The 25,750-nt window shown below is 34.1% G+C and overlaps 4 protein-coding genes across 7 annotated transcripts; all 4 read left to right on the top strand.

Moving 5' to 3' along the window:
- Positions 1–10,543: 10,543 nt before the first annotated feature.
- Positions 10,544–12,926, top strand: LOC105970775 (1-aminocyclopropane-1-carboxylate oxidase homolog 1). Its single transcript, XM_012995605.2, has 3 exons — positions 10,544–11,173; positions 12,126–12,447; positions 12,541–12,926. Exons 1-3 carry the CDS (start codon positions 10,623–10,625, stop codon positions 12,790–12,792), a joined length of 1,125 nt encoding a protein of 374 aa, XP_012851059.2. The 5' UTR covers positions 10,544–10,622; the 3' UTR covers positions 12,793–12,926.
- Positions 12,927–15,689: 2,763 nt separating this feature from the next.
- Positions 15,690–18,158, top strand: LOC105970770 (1-aminocyclopropane-1-carboxylate oxidase homolog 1). Its single transcript, XM_012995601.2, has 3 exons — positions 15,690–16,567; positions 17,058–17,382; positions 17,694–18,158. The coding sequence occupies exons 1-3, from the start codon at positions 16,032–16,034 to the stop codon at positions 17,940–17,942; spliced, it is 1,110 nt and encodes a 369-aa protein (XP_012851055.2). The 5' UTR covers positions 15,690–16,031; the 3' UTR covers positions 17,943–18,158.
- A 1,787-nt stretch (positions 18,159–19,945) lies between these two features.
- LOC105970769 (1-aminocyclopropane-1-carboxylate oxidase homolog 1) lies at positions 19,946–22,637 on the top strand. 2 transcript variants are annotated; one of them, XM_088820687.1, is made up of 4 exons: positions 19,946–20,553; positions 21,235–21,559; positions 22,103–22,363; positions 22,485–22,637. In XM_088820687.1, exons 1-3 carry the CDS (start codon positions 20,018–20,020, stop codon positions 22,352–22,354), a joined length of 1,113 nt encoding a protein of 370 aa, XP_088676813.1. In that variant the 5' UTR covers positions 19,946–20,017; the 3' UTR covers positions 22,355–22,363; positions 22,485–22,637. The 2 variants fall into 2 exon arrangements, with proteins under 2 accessions (XP_088676813.1, XP_012851054.1); XM_012995600.2 differs by lacking the exon at positions 22,485–22,637 and having other exon boundaries at positions 22,103–22,476.
- A 1,056-nt stretch (positions 22,638–23,693) lies between these two features.
- On the top strand, positions 23,694–25,530 carry LOC105970767 (CASP-like protein 5B3). 3 transcript variants are annotated; one of them, XM_088820689.1, is made up of 4 exons: positions 23,694–23,712; positions 23,901–24,015; positions 24,937–25,069; positions 25,176–25,530. In XM_088820689.1, the coding sequence occupies exons 2-4, from the start codon at positions 23,936–23,938 to the stop codon at positions 25,368–25,370; spliced, it is 408 nt and encodes a 135-aa protein (XP_088676815.1). In that variant the 5' UTR covers positions 23,694–23,712; positions 23,901–23,935; the 3' UTR covers positions 25,371–25,530. The 3 variants fall into 3 exon arrangements, with proteins under 3 accessions (XP_088676815.1, XP_088676814.1, XP_012851052.1); XM_088820688.1 differs by having other exon boundaries at positions 23,707–23,725; XM_012995598.2 differs by lacking the exon at positions 23,694–23,712 and having other exon boundaries at positions 23,797–24,015.
- The last annotated feature ends 220 nt before the right edge of the window (positions 25,531–25,750 follow it).

Consider the following 25,750-nt stretch of genomic DNA (forward strand, 5'->3'; position numbering starts at 1 on the left):
AGTCAACTTGAAAAGTTTAGATAGATGTAGTCATAGTCATATTCACAATAGTCATATATTCGAATATGACTATAGTCATGTTAAAGTCATGTTACTAATGCTGTTTTATCTAGAAAAAAAAAAGACGACAACAAAGATTGTCTATTATTTACGAAAACAATCCAATCAACATCCACACACAAAATCACAATTTGAATCTTGTTATTACAAGTCAACATGAAACGATAAAATAGAACATATTCGAATATGACTACAGTCATATTCAACAAAAGTCATATTCGAATATGACTATAGTCATATTACTATTGTTGTTCAAATCTGAAACTATATTTTCAGATCTGAAAAAAATTAAAAAAATACAGACATAAAACACACACACACAACGCACACATATACAAAACACGCACACATACACACACACACAAACACAAACATTTCACCCACAGACCCACATACAAAATCACAAGAGATCCAAAGATCTAAAAATCACAAGGGAAATATACAAAGAAAAAAAAATCACAAGACAAATCTAAAGACGCACATACAAAATCACAAGAGACGGATCTAAAGGAAAAAAAACACAAGAGAGAAAGAGAGGTAGTGAGAGAGAGAATATTTCACACACAAATACAAAACACACGCACACAGACCCACATATCTATACATATATGATAAAGTGATTTGTTGGGAGGTTTGACGGCAGAACCCTAGGCGACAGTTGTGATCGGTGGTGGGTTGAGTCGATAATGGCGGTGGTGTGAAAAAGAGGGAGGAGGGCGGCGGCGCTGGTGTAAATCTCGAAGGAGAACGACGGCCCTGGTGTTGATTTCAAAGGAGAACGGCAGCCTGGTGTAAATCCCGAAGGAGAACGGTGACCTTAGTGTAAATCTCGAAGGATAGTGTTACAGATCTGCAAAGAAAAAAAAAAAAAAAAAAAAAAAAGAAGAAAAGAATAGAGGGAGAGTGAACGTGTGAGAGAGAGAGATATAGAGAGAGAATGCGTGTGAACGTGAGAGTGATAAAAGAATGAGGAATAATTTTAAAACCCTAATTAACACATATGGGCACTTTAGTCTTATCATATCTGGTAAGGGCCTAAGAGGGGTCTCACTAATTTAAATTGTGATTTGGGTTATGGGAAAAATCTTTAAAGTCAATTGGGTTTAATTCAAAATATTTTCCAAATGAGGGGGGTATTGCATATTTCCCCGGTAGACAAAAGTAAATAGGAAAAATTATAGTTTTCACCTTTAAAATTTGCACGGATTCCACATTTGGTCCTTCATGTTTATAAAAAACATATTTGGTCCCTCATATTTCAAAAATTCATCATTTTTAGTGTTATTTCCGTCAATTTTTTGTAAGTACCAACGGAATCAAGCGTGTACTGATGATTGCCTTAACTGACGAACTAACGGTAAATTGACGAAAAAGACCAAAAATGTTAAACTATCGAAACACAATGAATTTTGATCGTAAAATAGCTTTTTGGACGCTCCACCAATGTTAACTAAAATTTGTGTTTTATAGTCTACAGTTTTTTGTGATTTTTATCGTGAAATAGTTTTTTAGATGTTATACCAATTTTAACCAAAATTTGTGTACTATAGCATACAATTTTTGGTGATATTGATCGTGAAATAGTTTTTTTGGACGTTACACCAATTTTAACCAAAATTTGTGTAGCATACAGTTTTTGGTGATATTGATCGTGAATTTTTTTTTTTTGACGTTCCACCAAGTCTACCCAAAAATATGTGTATTATAGTATACAGTTTTTGGTAATTTTGATCGTGAAATAGTTTTTTGGACGTTGCACTAATTTTAACTAAAACCTGTGTACTATAAGTATACAGTTCTTAATGATTTTGATAGTGAAAAAAGTTTTTAAACACACTACACCGAAAACACATACTAGACCGAAAACACACACTACACCGAAAATAACAAAAAAATTACACACACTACACCGAAACACACACACTAAAAACAATTGCACACACTACATTGAAAACACACTAAAAAAATATACACACACTACACCGAAAACACACACTATTCGGTGTAGTTGTGTGTGTTTTTTTAGTGTGAGTTTTCGGTGTAGTGTGTGTATTTTCGGTGCAGTGTGTGTTTATTTTTTAGTGTGCGTTTTCGGTATAGTGTGTGTATAGTTTTTTAGTGTCTGTTTTATGTGTAGTGTGTGTAATTTTTTCTAGTGTGTGTTTTCGGTATAGTGTGGGTATAATTTTTAGTGAGTGTTTTCAATGTACCGTGTGCATATTTTTCTAGTGTGTGTTTTTGGTGTTGTGTGTGTTTTCGATGTAGTATGTGTAATTTTTTTAGTGTGTGTTTTCGGTGTAGTGTGTGTATATTATTTAGTGTGTGTTTCCGTAGTAATGCGTGTGAAATTTTGTAGTGTGTGGTTTCGGTGTAGTGTGTGTGTATTTTTTCAATGTGTGTTTTCGGTGTAATGTGTGTATTTTTTTAGTGTGTGTTTTCGGTGTCCTGTGTATATTTTTTTTAGTGTGTGTTTTCGTTGTCATGTGTGTATTTTTTTTAATGTGTGTTTTTTGTGCAGTTAGTGTGTAGTTTTTAGTGTGTGTTTTCGGTGTAGTGTGTGTACATTTTTTAAGTGTGTGTTTTCGATGTCGTGTGTGTATTTTTTTTAATGTGTGTTTTCGGTGTAGCGTGTGTATAATTTTTAGTTTGTGTAATTTTTTTTAGTGTGTGCTTTCGGTTTAGTGCGTGTAATATTTTTTAGTGTGTGTTTTCGATGTAGTGTGTCTATTTTTTTAGTGTGTTTTCGGTGTAGTATGTGTATATTTTGTAATTTGTGTGTTCTGTGTAGTGTGTGTATATTTTTATAGTTTTTGTTTTCGGTGTAGTGCGTACGTAACTTTTTTAGTGTGTGTTTTTTGTGTAGTGTGTGTAATTCTTTTTAGTGTGTGTTTTTGGTGTAGTGCGTGTATTTTTTTTAGGTTGTGTTTTCGGTGTAGTTTGTGTAGTTTTTTAGTGTGTGTTTTCGGTGTCGAATGTGTATTTTTTAAGTGTGTGTTTTTCGTGTAGTGTTGGATTTGTTCGACCCTACACCCGGTGATAAACACCGGGTGGGTCTTCTGCTGCCACGTGTCTCTTTTTTGTATTTTATAATATATTCCCCGCTAGGATTTACCTTTAGGGGTTTTAGAAAAATAAAATAAGGGACACGTGGCAGCAGAAGACCCGGTGTTTTTCACCGGGTGTAGGGTCGAAGGAGCCGTAGTGTTAGTGTATTTTTCAACTTGCGTTTTCGGTGTAGTGTGTGAATATTTTTACAGTGTGTTTTCTCAGTGTCGTGTGTTTATTTATTTTTAGTGTGTGTATATTTTTTTCGTGTGTGTAATTTTCTTACAGTGTGTTTTTGGTGTAGTTGTGTGTAATTTTTTTAGGGTGTGTTTTCGGTGTAGTATGTGTAATTTTTTTAGTGTGTGTTTTCGGTGTAGTGTGTGTATATTTTTTAGTGTGTGTTTTTGGTGTAGTGTGTGTTTTCGGTGTAATGTGAGTATATTGTTTAGTGTGTGTTTTTGGTGTAGTGTGTGTAATTCTTTTTAGTGTGTGTTTTCGGTGTAGTTTGTGTATTTTTGGTGTAGTGTGTGTAATTTTTCCAAGTGTGTGTTTTCGGTGTAGTGTGTTTATATTTTTTAGTGTGTGTTTTCGGTGTAGTGTGTGTAATTATTTTTAGTGTGTGTTGTCGGTGTAATGTGTGTAGTTTTTTAGTGTGTGTTTTCGGTGTAGTGTGTATATATTTTTTAGTGTGTATTTTCGTTGTAGAGTGTGTTTTCGGTGTAGTGTGTGTATATTTTTTTTATGTATGTTTTCAGTGTAGTGTGTGTATATTTTTGTAGTGTGTGTTTTTTGTGTAGTGTGTGAATTGTTTTAAGTGTGTGTTTTCGGTGTATGGTGTGTATTTTTTTTAGTGTGTGTATTCGGTGTAGTATGTATAAAAAAAAATTCACGAAAAACTGTATACTATAGGACACATTTTTAGTTAAATTTTGTGCAACGTCAAAAAAACTATTTCACGATCAAAATCACCAAACACTATATACGACAGTACACAAATTGTAGATAAAATTGGAATAAGTTTTTGGTGATTTTGATCGTGAAATAGTTTTTTGTACGTTCCACCACTTTTACCCAAAATTTGTGTACTAGTATACAATTTTTGGTGATTTTGATCATGAAATAGCTCTTTGGACGTTCCACTAATTTTACCAAAATCCGTGTACTATATAGTATACAGTTTTTAGTGATTTTGATCGTGAAAAGTTTTGTGGACGTTCCACAAATTTTACCCAAAATCTGTGTACTATAGCGTACATTTTTAGGTGATTTTGACCGTGAAAAAGGTTTTTGGACATTCCACAATTTTTTTCCAAAATTCGTTTACCATAGTGTACAATTTTTGGTTATTTTGACCGTGAAAAAGTTTTTGGGACGCTCCACAAATTTTACCCAAAATCTATGTATTATCTATACAGTTTTTGGTGATTTTGATTGTAAAAACGCTTTTTGGACACTATATAGCCTACAGTTTTTGGTAAATTTGACCGTGAAAAAGTTTTTGGGGCGTTCCACCAATTTCCCCAAAATCTGCATATTGTAGTATACAGTTTTTGGTGATTTTGATCGTGAAATAGTTTTTTGTACGTTCCACCACTTTTACCCAAAATTTGTGTACTATACAATTTTTGGTGATTTTCATCATGAATTTTTTTTTTGGACGTTCCACCAGTTTTTCCCAAAATATGTGTACTGTAGCGAACAGTCTTTTGTGATTTTGATCATGAAAAAAGTTTTTTGGACGTTCCACAAATTTTACCCAAAATCTATTTCTATATAGTATACAGTTTTTGGTGATTTTGATCGTAAATTAGTTTTTTGGACGTCCCACCAATTTTAACTAAAATATGTGTACTATAGTATACAATTTTTTGTGATTTTGATCCTGAAAAAGATTTTTGGACGTTCCACCAATTTTACACAAAATCTGTGACTATAGCGTACAGTTTTAGGTGATTTTGTTCGTGAAAAAGTTTTTTCGACGGTCCACTAATTTTATCCAAAATCTATTTATATTGCGTACAGTTTTTGGTAATTTTGATCGTGAAAAAATATTTGGGACGTTCCATAAATTTTACCCAAAATCTATGTACTATCGCGAAAAAGGTTTTTTGACGATTCACCAATTTTATCAAAAAATTGTGTACTATATAGCATACAGTTTTCGGTGATTTTGATCGTGAATTTTTTTTTGGGACATTCCACCAATTTTACCAAAATCTTATTACTATAGTACATAGATTTTGGTGATTTTGATCGTGAAATAGTTTTTTGGACGTTCCACCAATTTTACCTAAAATCTGTATTCTAGTATACTATTTTTGGTGATTTTGATTGTGAAAAGGTTTTTCTGACGTTCCATCAATTTTACCATAAATCTGTGTACTACAGCGTACGGTTTTAGGTGATTTTGTTCGTGAAATAGTTTTTTGGACGTTCTACCAATTTTATCAAAAAATTGTGTACTATAGTATATAGTTTTTAGTGATTTTGATCGTGAATTAGTTTTTTGGACGTTCCACAAATTTTACCCAAAATCTGTGTACTATAGCGTACAATTTTTGATGATTTTGATCGTGAAAAAGTTTTTGTGACGTTCCACCAAGTTTACCCAAAATTTGTGTACTATTATATTATACAGTTTTAGGTGATTTTCATCGTGAAATAGTTTTTTGGATGTTCCACCAATTTAACCCAAAATATGTGTACTATTATAGTGTATAGTTTTTTGTAATTTTGATTAGGGCTGGGACTTTGGGATCGGGATTCGGGATCCCGTCCCGTCCCGATTAGAATTTTACTATTTGGGATTAAAACATCGGGATTACGGGATTCGGGATTCAAGATTGGGATTAGGAACAAATACGGGATCGGGATTCGGGAATTGGTTCAATCCCGATCGGGATATTTTAATCCCGAATTAGGAAAAAAGAAAGAAAAAAACTAATAAACACACACACACACACACACACACACACACACACACACACATATATATATATATATATATATATATATATATATATATATATATATATATATATATATATATATATATTTGTCAAGGAGATGATAAATACAATATAATATATCGTTTCAACTTATTTTTAAATTTTTCAAATTTCATTTGTTCCAAGTTTTGTGGTAAAAATAAATAGTGCAATAATAATAGTATGTATATAATATATTCAAGTTGGTTTAATGTATAAAATAATACTAATGAAAAAAAAAAACAATATTTCTTAGTTTTTAGCCAAAATATAGGATCCCGATCCCAATCCCGAATTCCCGAAATATTTAGGGATACCGATATTACCGGGATTTAATATTATGGGACGGGATTGGGATTTAAAATTTCTATCCCGAATCCCGAAATCCCGATCCCGAAAATCCCGAATTCCCGAAATCCCGTCCCGAACTCACCCCTAATTTTGATCGTGAAATAGTTTGTTTGACGTTCCACCAAATTTATCCAAAATTTGTGTACTATAGCATACAGTTTTTGGTATTTTGATCGTGAAATAGTTTTTTAGATGTTGCACTAATTTTAACTAAAATTTAATGTCCTATAGTATACATTTTTTGGTGATTTTGATCGCGAAATATTTTTTTGGACTTTCTACCAATTTTAACGAAAATCTGTGTACATACAGTTTTTGGTGATTTAATTTTGATCGTGAAAATTTTTGTTGGACGTTCCACCAATTTTATCCAAAATATGTGTACTATGGCATACTATTTTTGGTGATTTTGATTATGAAATAGTTGTTTTGACGTTCCACCAATTTTACCCAAAATTTTTGTACTATAGTATACAGTTTTTGGTGATTTTGAACGTGAAAAAGTTTTTGGGACGTTCCACCAATTTTACCCAAAATCTGTATGCTATCAGTATATAGTTTTTTGTGATTTTGATTGTGAAAAAGTTTTTTGGGACGATCCAACAGTTTTATCAAAACTTTGTGTACATCATACAGTTTTTAGTAATTTTGATCGTGAAATAGTTTTTTCAACGTTTCGTCAATTTTACCCAAAATTTGTTTACTTATTGTACACTATTTTTGGTAATTTTAATTGTGAAATAGTTTTTTGGACGTTCCACCAATTTAACTAAATATTATGTACCATGGTATAAAATTTTTGGTGATTTTGATCGTGAAATAGTTTTTTGGACGTTGCACCAATTTTAACTAAAGTCCGTGTACAATATAGTATACAGTTTTTTTTGGCTATTTTGATCGTGTAAAAGTTTTTTGGACGTTCCACCGATTTTACCCAAAATCTGTGTACTATAGTCTATCATTTTTGTTGATTTTGATCCTGAAATAGTTTTTGGACGTTCCACCAATTTTATCCATAATCTGTGTAGTATAGTATACATTTTTTGGTGATTTTGATCGAGAAATAGTTTTTTGGACGTTGCACCAATTTTAACCAAAATCTATGTATTATTGTATACAATTTTTTGGTGATTTCGATCGTGAAATAGTTTTTTGAACGTTTCACCAATTTTACTCAAAAACTATGTACTGTGTAGTATACAGTCATTGGTGATTTTGATCGTGAATTTTTTTTTGGGATGTTCCACCAATTTTACCCAAAATTTGTGTACTATGAATACAACTTTTGGTGATTTTGATCGTGAATTTTTTTTTTGGACGTTCTACCAATTTTACCCAAATTTGTAAACTATAACATACAGTTTTTGGTGATTTTGATCGTGCAATAGTTTTTTGGACGTTCCTCCAATTTTACCCAAAATTTGTGTACTATAGTTTATAATTTTTAGTGATTTTGATCGTGAAATAGTTTTTTTGGCGTTCCACCAATTTTACTCAAAATCTGTGTACTATTGTGTACAGTTTTTTTTTTATTTTGTTCGTGAAATAGTTTTTTGGACGTTGGATCAATTTTAACTAAAATCTGTGTACTATAGTATACATTTTTTGGTGATTTTGATCGTGAAAAAGTATTTACGTACACTACACCGAAAACACACACTAAAAATAATTACACATACTACACCCAAAACACGCACTAAAAATAATTACACACACTACACCGATAACACACACTAAAAAATATACACATACTACACCGAAAACAGACACTAAAAAAATACACACACTACACCGAAAATACACACTACAAAATATACACTAACTACACCGAAAACACACACTTAAAAAATACACACACTACACCGAAAACATACACTAAAAAGAATTACACACACTACACAGAAAACACACACTAAAAAATATACAACACTACACGGAAAACACACACTAGAAATAATTACACACACTACAACTAAAATACACAAACTACACCGAAAACACACACTACACCGAAAACACACACTAAAAAAATATACACACACTACACCGAAACACGCACTAAAAAAATTACACGCACTACACCGAAAACACACGCTAAAAAAATTACACAAACATAAAAATATACACACACTACACCGAAAACACACACTAAAAAAAGCGGCTTTGACTTTTTATTTTTCGTAATATACATCATTGTATAGTTGGTATCGAACGGGAGATTCCGAAGCAACGAGCACAGAGCAATAACTAGCTGCGTTGGACCAAGAATATCCGTGGCGTGTTTTTTCTCGGGAAATATAAATAATTGGAATAAGATTTACGGCCCCATAAAAGAGATGATATCGCAAGAAAATCCGGCAATGTACAGAGATATTGTGTTGGGTGAATATATTTCCAGATTTTTCAAAGCTGGACTGGACGATTATCGTGGTCTCGATTATTATTACAAGGTGTGAATATTAGTTGTAAGTGGTGAATAAAATCATTCATTGAGACTGAAATTATGGAATTTGTAATAACTTAAACTAAAATATCATGTAAGAATAGATTGTGTGTGTGTTTTAACTTTTAAACTATGCAGCACGTACGGGAACTTCAACTTCATAACGTTTCCGCGTTTCGAACAGGTTTTGTGTCCGACGCTCGAGGAGACCTGTCGAACACCTTATGAGCCATTTTGCAATTTCAAAAAAGTTACAAAAATGTTTGAATAGCATATCTTCAAATATTTTTTTTGCTTTTCTAATTATTTACATGGTTTAATGATCAATTGCAAACTGATAGTTGATAGTAAAATTTATTTTGAATGTGTCTGTATGAAAATATATAAAGACAATTTATATACAAATAAAAGGTTATGTATGTTTATATAGCATATTTGTAAATATATCCCGATAGTTTTTATATTTACACATTTCCATTGACTTCTTCCGACAGACGCCATGCCTGACCTTTGACTCTTAGACTTTTAGACGTGAATTGAATTATTTGGGACGGAGGTCATATTAAATTCAAACGAGTTGAAAATCGAAAGAAATTTTCCTATTTTATTCAATATTAAAACACTTTAATGAAATTGCATAGAATTTCCGAGTTAAAGAAATTTCTCCGCTAAAAGAAAATTCGTGGACACTGTTCCTACAACACAAAGTCAGACACTCACGAAAAAGGGGCGTTTAATAGTCAATCTCCTCAAGTTGTTTCACAATTAAATGTTACGTAGACAAAAGTAAATAGGAAAAATTATAGTTTTCACCTCTAAAATTTGCACGGATTCCACATTTGGTCCTTCATGTTTATAAAAAACATATTTGGTTCCTCTTATTTCAAAAATTCAACATTTTTAGTTATTTTTGCCTTATGAAAATTCGAAACGAGATACAGAAAGTGAGTGCGTGTTGTTGTGAGAGAATGAAAGGACTTTGAGAAATTTCGACACTCATCAAACGTAATAACGAGGGTATAAGAGTAATTGTACAGTAAAAGTTAACACTGTCAAATGTCTGGGCATTGACTGTTAAAAGCGGGGGGGTGGGGGGTATTTGTAGATTTTGATAGTACATGGGGATGAATGCGATCTTTTCGATAGTACAGGGGTGCAAACTGTAATTCACCCTAATTATTAAATTTGTTATTAATTAATTGTTAATCATCATTAACAAATAATTATTCATTAATAAACTAAATCTTTAAGAAATAATTATTAAATATTTAAACAAATAATAATACCACATCCACCTACTAGAAGAATGCAAATAATATCTTGATCCACTATTCACTAAAACAAGCAAATCTTATCCGAAGCTGAAACCGGATGAGTATAACTCAACTAGTTCAGAAGGTGGTAAGTTGGTGCAAAGTTTTAGGACCGAGTACTGGGTGTGAGAATATCAACTCCAATGAAGGTTGATTCCTTGTGGGCACCAGACCCGGGTCCACTATCTAACGGACCGTTGGAGTCACCATAATTTAAATCCCTCCACAAAAACCTGTCCGACAAGGGACAACACGAGGGCGTGAGGGATTTCGCCTTTCGACGATCCAAGCAAATCTTGTCCGAACGCTAAATAAATATCTAAATAAAATGATAAATATGAGACTCAAAGTGAAACATTTCCTACAATTAATTTGAATTCAAACTTCAACATCTTTTTTAACCAAAAAAAAAAAAAACAAAAAATGAACATCATCTCAAGCATGAAAGACTCTCTACCAGAGGCAACAACACAAAGCTACGACCGCATCAAAGATTTGAAGGCTTTCGACGAAACGAAAGCCGGCGTCAAAGGACTCATCGACTCCGGCATAAGGAATATTCCGAGAATCTTCATCAGGCCGTCCGACGAGATCGCCGCCGATCAGAAGTACTCCAACAATACTCAGCTACATATCCCTGTAATAGATCTCAGTGGAATCGGAGAAGACGACAAACACAAGAAAATCGTCGGCCAAGTGAAACGCGCATCGAAAGATTGGGGATTCTTCCAGTTGGTGAACCACGGAATCTCCGAGAATGTTCTAGAAGGTATGCTGGACGGAATCAAAAGATTCCATGAGGAAGATGCCGATGTGAAGCTAGGGTTTCATTCTCGTGATTTGATGAAGAATGTCAAGTACTCGAGCAACGTGGATCTGTATCGGTCAACTGCTGCTAATTGGAGGGACTCGTTGACCGTTTCTTTGCCCAATTTTGACCCGATTGAACCTCTTCACTTGCCTCAAATTTGCAGGTCAATTTCCTTTTTTTTTTTTTCTTTTCTTCTTGATTTAAAAATATTGATTTTTCAACAGATATTTTTAGTTGTATAATTTAATTATTCTTTTAGTTATTATTTAAAAAAAAAATAAACAATTTAAGGTATTAGGATTTAAAATACAAATTGAATTGAGCTTGAGGCGGCTAAGTGTTACAAATGATACTTTATGATGGTAAATGTTACAGAGGGTATACATTAGGGGTGTAAACTGTATTGAACCCTATATATTATTCACGAAAATTGGTTAATCAAAGTACAAAAAAACACAAATATTTAGTTCATGTAGGTCCAATTTGATTAAATACTTCAGCTTCAAAATCGTTCGAGCAAGGGGTGATTTAGCCGTTGGAGCAAGTGAGTTTGTGTCAGTTGACTCAAATTCGAATCCGCTTGCCAACGGTCGCTAGGTCGAGTTTGTCACACGTGGTTAGCTTAATATGGTTTGCGTCTTCCGTATGGTTTACAAGTTATTATACGATAGTGTAGGTTTACCCAGTGCACCTATATGGTTGTATTACGTCTAAGATTATAAAAATTCATACATCTTACTAAGGAAATTAATTAGTTAACTAGTACGAAATTGCTGCAATTCAATCTAATCCAACTCATCTAATTGAACTTGCCTCAAATATTAGATACTATTATCGACGAAAGAGACAAATTATAATGGTAATCTATCCACGATTTCAAATAGTGCTAAGTGCATAAGTGAAAGCGAATAGAAACTCGAAATTACGACGAATTTCGACATTGTTTAGACCCTTATCTATCCAATCTTGCAAAAAAAAAAAAAAAATTAGGAGCTTAATATGTTGTTTATTAGGAAATACGGATTTTATTTCTGTAATTTGGGTTGTTCGTACGATTTTTTCAGCACTATTAGAAACTTGACCTTATAAACTCATTTTCACCTTCAATTTTAAAGGGATTCAACAATCGAGTACATCAATGAAGCCACGAAGCTAGCACAAACTTTACTTGAGTTGCTATCGGAAGCTCTTGGCCTAAAACCCGAACACCTAGCATCCATCGAATGTGGCAAAGGGCGCACTTTCACCGGCCACTATTATCCACCCTGCCCCGAGCCAGAACTTACTATGGGCGCCGGGGCCCACACAGACCCGGCTTTCTTAACAATTCTATTACAAGACCAAATTGGCGGACTACAAATTCTTCATCAAAATCAGTACGTAAATGTACAACCCCTCGCCGGAAGTTTAATAGTCAATATTGGAGACATGTTGCAGGTTCTTCTAATTATTTTTAGTGAATTTTTTTTTCCAATTTTACTAACGTAAAAAATAAATTTGAATTTTTGGATTTTTTTTATTTTTTTGCAGATGATTACGAACGATGAGTTCATAAGCATGGATCATAGAGTTGTTGCGAACACAGTTGGGCCGAGAATTTCTGTTGCTGGATTCTTCTCCGGTAGTTCTTCGCCGGAAAATGTGTATGCTCCGATTAAGGAGTTGGTATCGGAGAAGAATCCACCTCGGTATAAGGAGTTTACGGTGATGGATTATATTTCCAAGTTTATGTCGAGGTCGATTGATGAATCCGGGCTTCGTCAGTTTAGGTTGCAAGAGTAGAAAAAAGAAAAAAGGTCCGAGTGATAAACTGATGTTGTAATAAATGTGTAATAATATCTTTATATATGCTGCAAAAAATTTATGTGCTATGACAACAAATAATAAAAATAAATAAAAGATTAATGCCTTTAGTATATACTAGCATTTTTCCCACGTGCGATGCACGGGATCGTATTTTAAAAGTGGAAAAGAATGATCAATTTAACAAATCGAATTTCTGTTTTTATTTCTTAGGATTGAGATATATTGATGAAAAAAAAGGAGATTGAAGCCGTAAGGATTCTTAACGGTTCAGTGTCAATTTTGATAATTGCTGAAAATATAGTTAGAAAATGAGTACAAAAAAAAAGTTATTAAAATATTAATTACATAAATGCCATTAGAGTTTGTTAGGGTTACCCAACGTTTCTTTCTTTTATATATAAGATTAATTGCACCTGCACCCTCCAAGTATTAATGCCGGCCTGCGAAAGAAGATATTATTTTCGTTCACTTGCCTTCAATTATTATTCTACCTATCTACCAAAATATGGACTCAAACAAAATTGGGCTGAATTGTTAAATGCCTTATCACAATCCATATTTTATGTAAAACCCAGTTAGAAAAGCAGAGCCAATTCCACATTTGAAATTCAAGTTCCGGTGATTGATCTGAGCGAAATCGAGAATTCGGACACTCTAGTCGAACTACTTTCCAAAGCCCTCGGACTAAAACCCGATCATTTAAATAACATATTGGAATGCTCAAAAGGTCATCATATTAGCTCTCACTACTATCCACCGTGCCCCGAGCCACAACTAACTCTCGGATCGACTCAGCATTCCGATCCTGGTTTTTTTACAATCTTTCTCCAAAACGAAAGCAATGGATTACAAGTTTTTTATCAAGATCATGGGTTGATATTGAACCCTCTCGTGGAGGTTTGGTGATAAACATTGCAGATCTTTTCCAGGTACTTATAAAACTTGTGACATTTTTCTTTCCTTCTTTCTTAGGGTAAATTACCAAAAGCCCCTGAACTAAGGTCTAATTACAAAAACTAAGGGTAAAATTGGTATTTTTTTGAGGAATATTATTCCATGAAATAAAACAGATTCCGTCATAATTCACAGTATAAGGGGGGGGGACAATGTAATTTTATAATTTGACCGTAGTTCAGGGGTTTTCTCATAATTGACCATTTTCTTACAATCATGTTTTTGGTTTTCGGGATTATGATTTGTTGTGATTGATTTCGGGATGGATATATATAGTTAATGTCGAATCGGAAATTTGTGAGCAATAAGCATAGAGTGGTGGCAAACAAAATCGGACCAAGGATTTCGGTGGCATGTTTTTTTTCTCGACCCGTTCGTGAAGTTAAAGTTTATGGACCAATCAAGGAGCTGATTTCCGAAGAAAATCCTACTAAGTATAGAGATATATTATTGAGTGATTATATGCTCAAGTTTCTGAAAGTTGGACTTGATGAGAATCTTGGTCTTGATTACTACAAGTTGTGAAGACTATTGTAATAATTTGCTATTACTTCACTACTTAATGAAGACTCAACTCTTGTATACGTAATTACAATCACCCCATCAACTATAAATTTTCTTACATGTCCACACTTACGGTGGCAAATTCAAATAATCTTCTAGATTCCGTGAAATATTCTTTAGTAGTACTCGTTTTGTGCAAAAATGCAGTTTTCGATGCACCACAATCTGATGTTTACAAGCTAAGAGACACATCATATGTTTATCTTATGTCAAAATGTGGAGCTTCAATGGGATAAACGGGTACAAATTAGCTAAGAGACACATCTTATAATCATCTTTGTAGCAGCAAATTCTTATCTGCGATTTAGACAAACAAGAAAAAAACTTGCACAAAAATAATTTATTGAATTAAAATAAAATATTACGGGTTACAAACTCTAATTTAATCCTCTGATTCTTCTCTCAAGAATAATGTGCGTTTGACTTTGAATTTCGGAGTCGGGTCGTTGACTTGATCTTCTCCGGATTTGATTTGGATTTGAATAACGTCTTCCGAGGGTATTGCGACTTGAATATCAGATCGAACAATGAACTTTGACGGGTTTTGACTTGAAGATCTTGGAGTTCTTGATGGATTTGGCCCTTCAATCTTCCTTCGATCTTGATTTGTTGAACTTTGACGGGCTTTGACTTGAAGATCTTGGAATTCTTGATGGATTTGGGCCTTCAATCTTCCTTTGATCTTGATTTGTTGAAGAACGTCCTCGATTTGATGAAGAACGCCTTGAATTTGATGAAGAACGACTTGAATTTGATGAAGAACGACTTGAATATTGTAGAGAGAATTTTCTCCTACGGTTTTTCTTCTTCTTGGGTTGTGTCTTGAATTGTGTAGGGAGGGTCCCTATTTATAGTGGTAGAATAAGAGTCCTACTTAAAGTCTACTTGATGACGTGGCACGATTTGATTGGCTCTCTTTAAATTGATATTTATCTCTTATAACTTGGAAGAGAAGAAACAATCCTATTGGTCAATAATTAATTGATAATTATCTCCATGACTTATTTTGCAAGATAAATTATAATCTTGGGATTCAATTTAATATAATATAAATTATATTAAATTTACGTGTCTACAATCTTATTTCAAAATGTGGAGCTCCAATGGGATAAACGAGTACAAATTGGAGAACATTTCAAATAATCTAGAAGATTCTACTAAATTTGACACCGCATGAATGAATGTGTAAGAAGATTCGTAATTGAGTTGGTGTGGTTGTAATTATCCAAACATGAGAGTTTTTTTCTTCGTAATTTGACTTTATCTTAGAGGCGGCCGTAATTTGTTCCTATTTTTTAAGTAAGCTATCCAAACGAGCCCTTACTTTATTAGACAGCGCGACAAAAACGTGAAGCAATGCTATAAATAAGATATTGGTTCTTTGGACCATCGCTGGTGACTGGTGAATATAGATACGTCATCGGTTACGACATCATCTTTTGTCTTTTGGAGAAGACAAAGTTCATCCTTATCTTTATGTAATGAAACAAACCACGTTTTTTATGTCTAAACATCATACTCATCTTCCAACTACTCCAATATAAGGGTAAACACACTTAATTTCACCTGGTTGCAATCTTTTGCGGATGACTTCTTCGTGTTCGTAATATCAGTACATAACCTCATTAGTACTCATCAGTCATCACTACCTCAAAAAAAAAAAAAAAGAAAAAAAAAAGAAAAAGAAAAAAAAGAAAATGGCAGGTGGAATTGATGCTTCAGACTATGAACACCAGGTGTTCGACAGAATGCAAATGCTAAAAGCCTTCGACGAAACAAAAGCCGGCGTCAAAGGGCTAACCGATTCCGGACTTCTCGAAATTCCCGCCATTTTTGTACGGCCACCCGATGAGCTGGCTGAAGAATCGACGTACAAAAAGACGCAAATTCAAGTTCCGGTGATTGATCTGAGCGGAATCGATGATTCGGACGTGCGGAAGAAGATTGTCGAAGAAGCAAGAATTGCGTCGGAAACGTGGGGATTTTTCCAGGTTGTGAATCATGGGATTCCTCAAACTGTTCTTGATGGGATGATAGACGGAATACGCGATTTTAACGATCAAAATATCGAGGAGAAGAAGAAGTATTACTCGCGAGATAACACGAGACGAGTGAGGTTTAATAGCAGCTATGATTTGTTTACGTCAGCAACTGCCAGCTGGAGGGATTCTTTGACCATTTCCTTCTCCGGCCCTGATCCAATGGATGAAGATGAATTGCCCCCTTCTTGCAGGTATTATTAACGGTAAATTGCACTTAACCCCTGTAGTTTGAGTTTTATGCACATGACCCTCTGTAGTTTGAATTTTGTGTAGATGACCCCCTTTTACTTTCAATATAAGCACATAAACCCCCTATGATATTCCATTTGATAAATAATCATGCTCATTAGAATTACGAGATTTTTAAAAGTACAAGGGGTAGTGTGCACAGGGTTCAAACCACATGGGGTAAGTGTTATTTACCATATTAATCTTGAGTTTTATTAGAGATTTAAATATTAAATGATTGAAATCACTAACAGTTTAAAAAACATAACACGAAAAACGTGAAAATAATTACAAACTACTACGTCGTTCCAAATTATGTCGCTTTAGAGAAAGAAAAAAAAAATTATGTTATCTGTCATTTAAAAGTTTCAATAATTCATTACATGCATTTTTAAGCAATAGATTCCGGAACTAATTATCACATTCTTCTTTTCCGTACGCATGATTTACAAGGGAATCATCTCTAGAATACTCGAAACACGTCGAGAAATTCGGAAATACTCTGCTCGGGATATTATCCGAGGCCATGGGGCTCAAATCCGACCACCTGGAAAAAATGGAATGCTCTAAGGGCCACCGCCTTGGGGCCCACTACTATCCACCGTGTCCTAAACCCGAACTAGCTATCGGGACAACAAAACACTCTGATCCTGGATTTCTTACGATACTTCTCCAAAACCAAATCAATACTTGTCTCCAGGTTCTTTATCAGGGCCAATGGGTCGATATTCACCCCATTCCAGGAGCTTTAGTAATAAACATTGGTGATCTTCTCCAGGTATCTATATCTGTATATATATATATATATATCTATATCTATATCTGCATAGACTCTGGAGTTTATTGCAATTAGTACCCCTGTGTTATATCGGATTGATAAAAAACTATCCCATGTTATTTTATTTACATTTTTTTTATAGTATAGAACCCCTACACAGGGATACTAATTGCTGGGGGTTTTTTTGCTAATAAAATAATATGGGGTGGTTTTGTAGCAATTCAATATAACAACGGGGTACTAATTGCAATAAACTCTAGATTATATTGTTTGTTTAATTGCAACAATCAATGTTTTTTTTTTTTTATAAGTTGGTATCGAACGGGAGGTTTCGAAGCAGCACGCATAGGGCGATAGCGAGCTTGACGGGACCGAGAATATCTGTGGTGTGTTTTTTCTCGGGGCCCGCTAATGGGAGTACGATTTATGGGCCGATTAAAGAGCTTTTATCAGAAGAAAATCCACCGAAGTATAGAGATGTTGTGTTGGGTGAATATGTCACCAAATTTCTCACTACTGGATTGGACAATTATCGTGCTCTTGATTATTACAAGGTGTGAAGATATTACGGTGTAGTTCGTGTTTTTTTACATCTGTAATTTTTCAGTGCAATGGAGTGCTCTTTTTTATTTATTAAATTCACTTTCGGTTTACGGTGTAGATCGTGTTTTTCTTTTGCTGTTCGTTTATGGGAGTTATTTGAACATATCTCCTTGTGTAATCTGTAATGGCTTAAAAAAAGTCCCCGTATTAAAAGAATTAGCAATTACCCCTTATGTTGCATTTTATTTAGTTCATCAGTGCCCCTTAGCGGAAATAAAGCATCAATAAAAATAAATGAAGGGTCGTCTTCCATGTGCCACCTCCCCACCACACCAAACAAATTGTAATAAAAAAAGTCTGTCATCTACAACTCAACATGGTTCTTCCCCATTCATCTCCACCGCCATCTAGATCTCTCATCTGCCATTTGCCATGGTCGTCTCTGTATCGTACACCACACTCGCAATGAAGGTACCAAAGGCGAAGGAGCAGCAGCCACGGAAGCCTATAAGGGTATAACGGTGGGCTACTATCGAGAGACGTCGGAGAAGAAGCCAAAAAAATGCAAAAAATAAATTTTTTTGTTGGATTTTTTTTCTTCTGAAAAGCTCTGTTTATTCTGAAAATTTCCGATGAGCGCAAATGTTTTCTTGGATTTTCACGAGTTGTTGATGGATTTTGTAGAAGAATAATAAGCTTGAATCTTAGATATTTTCCACTATTTTTTTTTTTTTTTTTTTATCTTGGTCAGAAGAGAGTTGAGTCTCAGATTTGGGTTTTTTTTTTGTTTGGAGAGAACATGGTGCTCCAAAATTAGAGAGAATAATGAGTTAAATGTACTCTACAATTCAATAATTTGAATCCTTTTTATCCGTCGCCGAAGTTTTGCCTTTCGTAGTGGAGGAGCCGTGATCGAAGCTGAAGGGCCGCCGGAATTTTGCCTTTCCTCTTTTATTCGGCCTTGTGCCTAAATGGGAAAATTGCAATTCAGTCTCCTGACTTGGGGCTTTTCTGAAATTTCAAGGGACTCAATTGAAAATATTGAAAGCTTTATTTGGGGCTTATTTTTAAAATTTATAATTCAAAGGGTATTTGAGTCTTTTCACGTCAAAAAAGCGAACCCCATTCGCATATTTGGTGAGTGTACCACACAACCAACTCACAGGGTTCTTACTGGCTTTGACTATCTTACTCGGAGGGTTCTTACTGTGTTAATTGGTTTAACATAAAGGCTTTTTTAGTCATTAGAGATTACACAGGTGTACTGAATGCTAAAAATTATTGTTTATGGTGTAGTGCGTGCTTTTTTTTCACTATGTTTTTTCGGCATCGCATACAAGTGAAGGATGAGTAACTAGATGTTACACCTGATTATTTATAATCACACACACCCAATATGTATGTGTGCTTATTGGATAATTATTTAATCAGATTTACGATTCAAATTCACCCAATATAAATAACCAGGTATAGTAACTCTAACTCCCGTAAAAGATTATAAAGTTTGTTCTTTGTTATAACAAATGGTGTAACAAGTTGACGTAATCAAACCTGAAAGGATATTTATTTATATTTTCAAACTTGGTGGGTATAGCTGAGATTATGCAAAATCTTAAGTAGGTGGATCACGGAAAAATTAGATGCTACACCGGATTATTTACAGTGGATGAATTTGAACCATAGATTTACACATAATCGCACACACGCACGTGTATGTGCTCTTAGTAGATAGTTATTTGATCAAATCTACGATTCAAATCCACCCAATATAAATAACCAGGTATAGTATCTAACTCCCGGTGGATCATGGGTGTAATTTAATCTATTTTGTTATTACTCTCCCACAATCACATAATAATTAATAAAATACATATAAAGCCAAACAAATTGAACTAAACTAACATGTGATAAATACCTTATCCCAATATAAAGTTGACTAAAAAACAATAATGCAAGTCACTAGTTTGGGGCCCCAAGTAGAGATAAAATATTGCCAAATTTGATCATCAAAACACAAATCAGATTCAGAACCACTCTCTCTATTACAAAAAAATCAAGTAAGAAAAAACAAACCAAGGACAATCACAACTAAATGGCAGGAGTAGTTAGTCCCTCAGATAATGAACACCAGGTGTTCGACAGAATGTCAATGCTAAAAGCCTTCGACGAAACAAAAGCCGGCGTCAAAGGCCTAACCGATTCCGGACTGCTCCAAATTCCCAAGATTTTTGTGAGGCCACCCGATGAACTAGCTGAGGAATTAACATACAAAAAGACTCAACTTCAAGTTCCGGTGATTGATCTGAGCGAAATCGATGATTCGGAAAGGCGAAAGAAGATTGTCGAAGAAGCGAGAATTGCATCGGAAACGTGGGGGTTTTTCCAGGTTGTGAATCATGGGATTCCTCAAACGGTTCTTGATGGGATGATCGACGGAGTCCGCCATTTTAACGAGCAAAATATCGAGGAGAAGAAGAAGTATTACTCGCGAGATAACACGAGACGAGTGAGATTTAATAGCAGCTATGATTTGTTTACATCAAGAACTGCTAGCTGGAGGGATTCTTTGACCATTTCCTTCTCTGGCCTTGATCCCATTGATCAAGATGAATTGCCTCCTTCTTGCAGGTATTATTTATTAATCAGTGATTATTAACTGTCGATCTGTACATAATTGCACACACATATCTATGTGCATGTTATGTGTATGTGTATTTACTGGGAGGTTATTTAACCCATCAATAGTTAACAATCATCCAGTGTAAATAAGTCAGTTAGTATCTAGATCCCATATTTAGACTCAATTAAATTTCAAAATTCCACATTTGAAATTTGATTCCGGCCGCGGCCCGTGGGACTCTTTAGGATCTGCAAATGAAATTTTACGGGCCGCGGCCTTTAATATTTGTGTCCTTATATTCGACTCGGACTCAGTTGCATTTGTGTTTTGAGTCTTTTGACCTTCATTAACCATTTTTTTAAGTAGCTACTTATTTTATTTTATTAAATTCAAATCATGTTACAAATTGAGATGCACAGGATTGAACCCTAGTGAGGTTTGGCCAGTAGTTACTTAATTGGTTATATACGGTTTTGCATACATCAGAGCATCGATAAATTAATACTCGATAAATTAATAACCTCGATTAAATAATAGTTTCTCTCAGTCTTGACTCGGTGAAAACGTGTTAAATTATTAACTCGATAATTTAATAATTCGCTAAATTAATAGGATTTCCCTAGTCCCGACTGTATTAATTTAGAGAAGTTTAACTGTACTTAGTGATTGTTTTAAAACTCGATCGACAGGGAACCGGCTTTGGAATATTCCAAACACGTCGAAAATTTGGGAAATACTCTGCTCGAGATATTATCCGAGGCACTGGGGCTCGAAACGGATCGCCTGAAAAACATGGAATGCTCCGATGGACACCGCCTCCACTGTCACTACTATCCGAAGTGCCCCGAGCCCGAACTAGCTATCGGGACGGGCAAACATTCCGATGCCGGATTCCTCACAATTCTTCTACAAGACGAAGTTGTCAACGGCCTCCAAGTATTGTATCAAGATCAATGGGTTGACATTCAACCTATTCGAGGAGGTTTAGTAATAAACATTGGTGATCTTCTCCAGGTATCTAATTTTATTTATTGCATTGTGTACCCCTGTATTAGGGAAAAATACATTTCATGTCCCTCAATTTTGCATCGATTTCACATTTGGTCCCTCATGTTAACAAAAAACACATTTGGTCCCCCACGTTTCAGAAATTTAACATTTTTAGTCATTTCCATCAATTTTCTGTCAGTACTAATGGAATCAAGCATGGGGCCATCACTGTCTTGACGGTAAATTGACGGAAATGACCGAAAGTGTTAAATTATTGAAACACGAGGGACCAAATGTATTTTTTGTCAACATGGAGACTAGATTGAAATCAATGCAAACTTGAGGGATGGGAACTATAATTTCATCATATTATTAATATTAGCAAAAAAAAACAAAAACACTATAATATACTTTTTTAGCACTCAACCCCTAAATAATGAGTTTACTAAAAGAAATTGATAATTAAAGAAAAAAAGACTAGGGTACTGACGGTAGTAAACTCATTTAATTTTTATTATTCTGGCGTTGATTTTTTTTTTTTTTTTTGTAATATATATCATTGTATAGTTGGTATCGAACGGGAGATTCAGAAGCAACGAGCACAGAGCAATAACTAGCTACGTCGGACCGAGAATATCCGTGGCATGTTTTTTCTCGGGAAATATAAATAATTCGAATAAGATTTACGGCCCCATAAAAGAGATGATATCACAAGAAAATCCGGCAATTTACAGAGATATTATGTTGGGTGAATATGTTTCCAGATTCCTCGAAGCTGCACTGGACAATTATCGTGGTCTCGATTATTACAAGGTGTGAAGATTAACTGTAAGTGGTGAATAAAATCATTCATTGAGACTGAAATTATGGAATTTGTAATAACTTATACTAAATATCATGTAAGAATAGATTGTGAATGTGGGTGCGTTTTAACTTTTAAACTATGCAGCACGGAAACTTCAACTTCCAAACGTTTCAGCGTTTCGAACAGGTTTCGTGTCCGACGCTCGGGGACACATGTCGGACACTTTATGGGCCGTTTTGTAATTTCTGAAAAGTTGGAAACATGTTTGAATAGCGATTTTTTATGTTTCCCTAATTATTTACATGGCTTAATGATCAATCGCAAACTGATAGTTCATAGTAAAATTTATTTTGAATGTGTATGTATGAAAATATATATATGAAGAAGAATTTATATAAAAATTAAAAGTTATACATGTTTATATAGCATATTTATAAATATACCCCTCTAGTTTTAATATTTACACGTTTCCATTGTCTTCTTCCGGCGATTTTTGAGTCAGACGCCATGCTTGACCTCTGACTCTTAGAATTTTAGACGTGAATTGAATAATTGGGGACTGAGCTCGTATTAAATTCAAACGAGTTCCCAACAGTTGAAAATCAAAAAAAAAATCAAATTTTATTCAACAAAAGACTTTAATGAAATTACATAGAAATTCTAAGTTAAATAAATTTCTCCACTAAAAAAAAAATTCGTGGACACTGCTCCTACAACACAAAGTCAGACACTCACGAAAAAGGGGCGTTTAATAATCAATCTTCTCAAGTTGTTTGACAATTAAATGTTAGGCCGACAAAAGTAAATAGGGATAATTATATTTTTCACCCCACAAGTTTGCACTATATCCACACTTGACCCCTTAAATTTACAAAAAAAACATATTTGATCCCCATATTTCAGAAAATCAACATTTTTAGTTATTTCCATCAATTTTTCGTTAGTACTGATGGAATCAAGCGTGTGCCGATGACTGCCTTAACTGATTAACCGACGGTAAATTGACGAAAAAAACCAGAAGTGTTTAAACTATCGAAACACGATGGATCAAATATGTTTTTGTTTTGTGTGACATGAGATACCAAATGTAAAATCGATGCAAACTTGAGGGGTACAAACTGTAATTTTCCCAAAGTAAATATTATAATTCTAAATAATGACACATAATGACACATCAAACCCCCCCCTCCGCCCCCCCCCCCCCCCCCCCCCCCCCACACACACACATATATATATATATATATATATATATATATATATATATATATATATATATATATATATATATCAATAAAAAAATAGAGTATCATAAGTTAGTTGTGTCGATGATGCTTCTTCTTACGCGTGTCCACCACATTTTCTTGCAACTTGGGTGCGATTTTCTCGTAAATGCCAACACCTTTTCCGCATTTCTTTGTCTTGACCATTTTTTCAATTTTCTTGATTTTGTTTTTTTAGTTAAATGTAACTAAAAAAAAAAAAAAAAGCAAGCCCATCAAGAATTGATGAGATTTAATGGGGTTTTGAGTAATTGATGAGATTTGATGAAGAATTTTCCAGGGACACCTGGCACTTGGACTGGGCTAATTTTGAGGATGGCACAGTGCTTATTTGCAGCTGGTTCAATTGCTTCAATGGCCACTACCACTTCATTCTTCAATTACACAGCTTTCTGGTATTTTTTTTTTTTCTTTTTTTTTCTTTTTTTTTTTTTAATTCTGCTGTGAAAATTAACACTAATAATTATTTGAACTTGTGTGTGTGTGTGTGTGTGTGTGTGTGTCTGTGAAGAGGGGTTTCTTTACACACACATTTAAATAAGCAAATGTTGTGAATTCAAGAAATGTATTGGAGAAATGCTATTACTCAAGAAAAGAGGTGAAATCTCGTAAAATCGAAGCGTTTTGTTGTTTGATCATGGTTCGTTTAATCCGAAGATTTGTTGCTTGATCATGGTTCGTTTAATCCGAAGATGTGACACGTTCACTCTTACGTTGTCAAATTTACATAGGGGTGTTCATCCAGTTGGTAAGCAGACCGAACCAAACGAAGATTCGGTAGATGCCGGTTACTGAACCAGTAATTCGGTTCGATATATACGTGTGTGTGTGTGTGTGAAATATTAGTATTTAAACTAAAATTAATTAAAAAAAAAAAAAAAAAAAAGCAAATTTTAATTTTTTTTAATAAAATTTCGATTCAGTTATTTACCAAACCTATGAAAATTTGGCGTACAGTACGATTTTACCGAATAAACACCTCTAAATTTACCAACTGTAAGGGTTTTTTTGTAAGACAATATATAGTTGAGGGGTAGCTCTTATTATGCAAACAAGAGGGTTTTTTTCGTAATTTAACCTTATCTCAAGGGTGGCAGTAATTTGTTCATAATTCAAAGATATTCTTACACTTGTCGGTCTCATTGATTTATTTCTTGATTATATATTTGTCTGAACGTTTTAGTTATATAATGTCAATGCCACAACCTTCTTGTATACTTTCAACGAAATATGTTTAAAAAAAAAACAAAAAAAAAAACCAACTATTTTTCGTCTATTTCAATTTAATCGACCACATTTCCTTGTAATTGCTCCAGCTATTTAATTGCTTCAATGGGTCTGCAAGTAATCTGGAGTTGTGGGCTCGCTTTAATGGATGCATACTCCTTACTAAGGAAGAAAGTTCTACACAGTCCTGCCCTAGTCAGCCTCTTTCTAGTCGGGGATTGGGTTCGTTTTTCTTTTTTTTTTTTTTTTTGTTAAATGCAAATTCAAGTTAAACTCTCTTATAAGTTTTAATTTTTTCAACAATTTTTTTAATTTTTTCGTTAAGCAGGTGACAGCAACGTTATCACTTGCAGCATCTTCTTCCTCGGCGGGAATAACGGTTCTTTATTTCGGAGATTTGGGAGTTTGCGGTTTGGGGGAAGAATGCACTAGATATCAAATGGCAGTTGCATTGGCTTTCTTAGGTTGGATTAGTATTGCTATTTCATCCCTCATCATGTTTTGGCTTCTTGCAGCTGGTTAAGGGATTTTTTTTTATTTTTTTTTCGTCGATCGACTATTGTAACGACAAAGGTTGTCTTTTTTTTCTTTTTTCTTTCTTGAGAGAGAGGAAGTGTGTGTATACCAAATGGTCGTAATCAAGATTTAATGATTTTCAAGAATAGGCTAGATTAATTTTCTAATATTATATTCTAACAAAAAAAGGAGTTAGGAAGAATAAAGAATATATTATATTCTAACAAAATGATAAATGGTTAAATCACATTAGCTTAAGATTTTTATAGTGCAGAAAATGACGACAGCGTAGAGCTCCAGAATATTGTTACTTTAGTATCTTATGCTTCAACTGATGTAATTATCAGATATTGCAATTTAAATATTTAATACAAAGCAAATTCAAGA

Source organism: Erythranthe guttata, chromosome 7, assembly GCF_056151865.1.
Source record: "Erythranthe guttata isolate IM_541 chromosome 7, IM_541, whole genome shotgun sequence".
In the NCBI taxonomy this organism is placed as follows: Eukaryota; Viridiplantae; Streptophyta; class Magnoliopsida; order Lamiales; family Phrymaceae; genus Erythranthe; species Erythranthe guttata.

What these genes read in the sequence shown, in the direction of transcription:
- LOC105970769 (XM_088820687.1), top strand. Translation starts at nt 20,018, where the DNA reads ATGGCAGGAGTAGTTAGTCCCTCAGATAATGAACACCAGGTGTTCGAC. An exon ending in GAATTGCCTCCTTCTTGCAG is followed by an intron (nt 20,554 to 21,234) that starts GTATTATTTATT and finishes CTCGATCGACAG; the next exon opens with GGAACCGGCTTTGGAATATT. An exon ending in ACATTGGTGATCTTCTCCAG is followed by an intron (nt 21,560 to 22,102) that starts GTATCTAATTTT and finishes ATCATTGTATAG; the next exon opens with TTGGTATCGAACGGGAGATT.
- LOC105970770 (XM_012995601.2), top strand. Translation starts at nt 16,032, where the DNA reads ATGGCAGGTGGAATTGATGCTTCAGACTATGAACACCAGGTGTTCGAC. An exon ending in GAATTGCCCCCTTCTTGCAG is followed by an intron (nt 16,568 to 17,057) that starts GTATTATTAACG and finishes ATGATTTACAAG; the next exon opens with GGAATCATCTCTAGAATACT. An exon ending in ACATTGGTGATCTTCTCCAG is followed by an intron (nt 17,383 to 17,693) that starts GTATCTATATCT and finishes TTTTTTTATAAG; the next exon opens with TTGGTATCGAACGGGAGGTT.
- LOC105970775 (XM_012995605.2), top strand. Translation starts at nt 10,623, where the DNA reads ATGAACATCATCTCAAGCATGAAAGACTCTCTACCAGAGGCAACAACA. An exon ending in CACTTGCCTCAAATTTGCAG is followed by an intron (nt 11,174 to 12,125) that starts GTCAATTTCCTT and finishes TCAATTTTAAAG; the next exon opens with GGATTCAACAATCGAGTACA. An exon ending in ATATTGGAGACATGTTGCAG is followed by an intron (nt 12,448 to 12,540) that starts GTTCTTCTAATT and finishes ATTTTTTTGCAG; the next exon opens with ATGATTACGAACGATGAGTT.
- LOC105970767 (XM_012995598.2), top strand. Translation starts at nt 23,885, where the DNA reads ATGAAGAATTTTCCAGGGACACCTGGCACTTGGACTGGGCTAATTTTG. An exon ending in TTCAATTACACAGCTTTCTG is followed by an intron (nt 24,016 to 24,936) that starts GTATTTTTTTTT and finishes TAATTGCTCCAG; the next exon opens with CTATTTAATTGCTTCAATGG. An exon ending in TCTTTCTAGTCGGGGATTGG is followed by an intron (nt 25,070 to 25,175) that starts GTTCGTTTTTCT and finishes TTCGTTAAGCAG; the next exon opens with GTGACAGCAACGTTATCACT.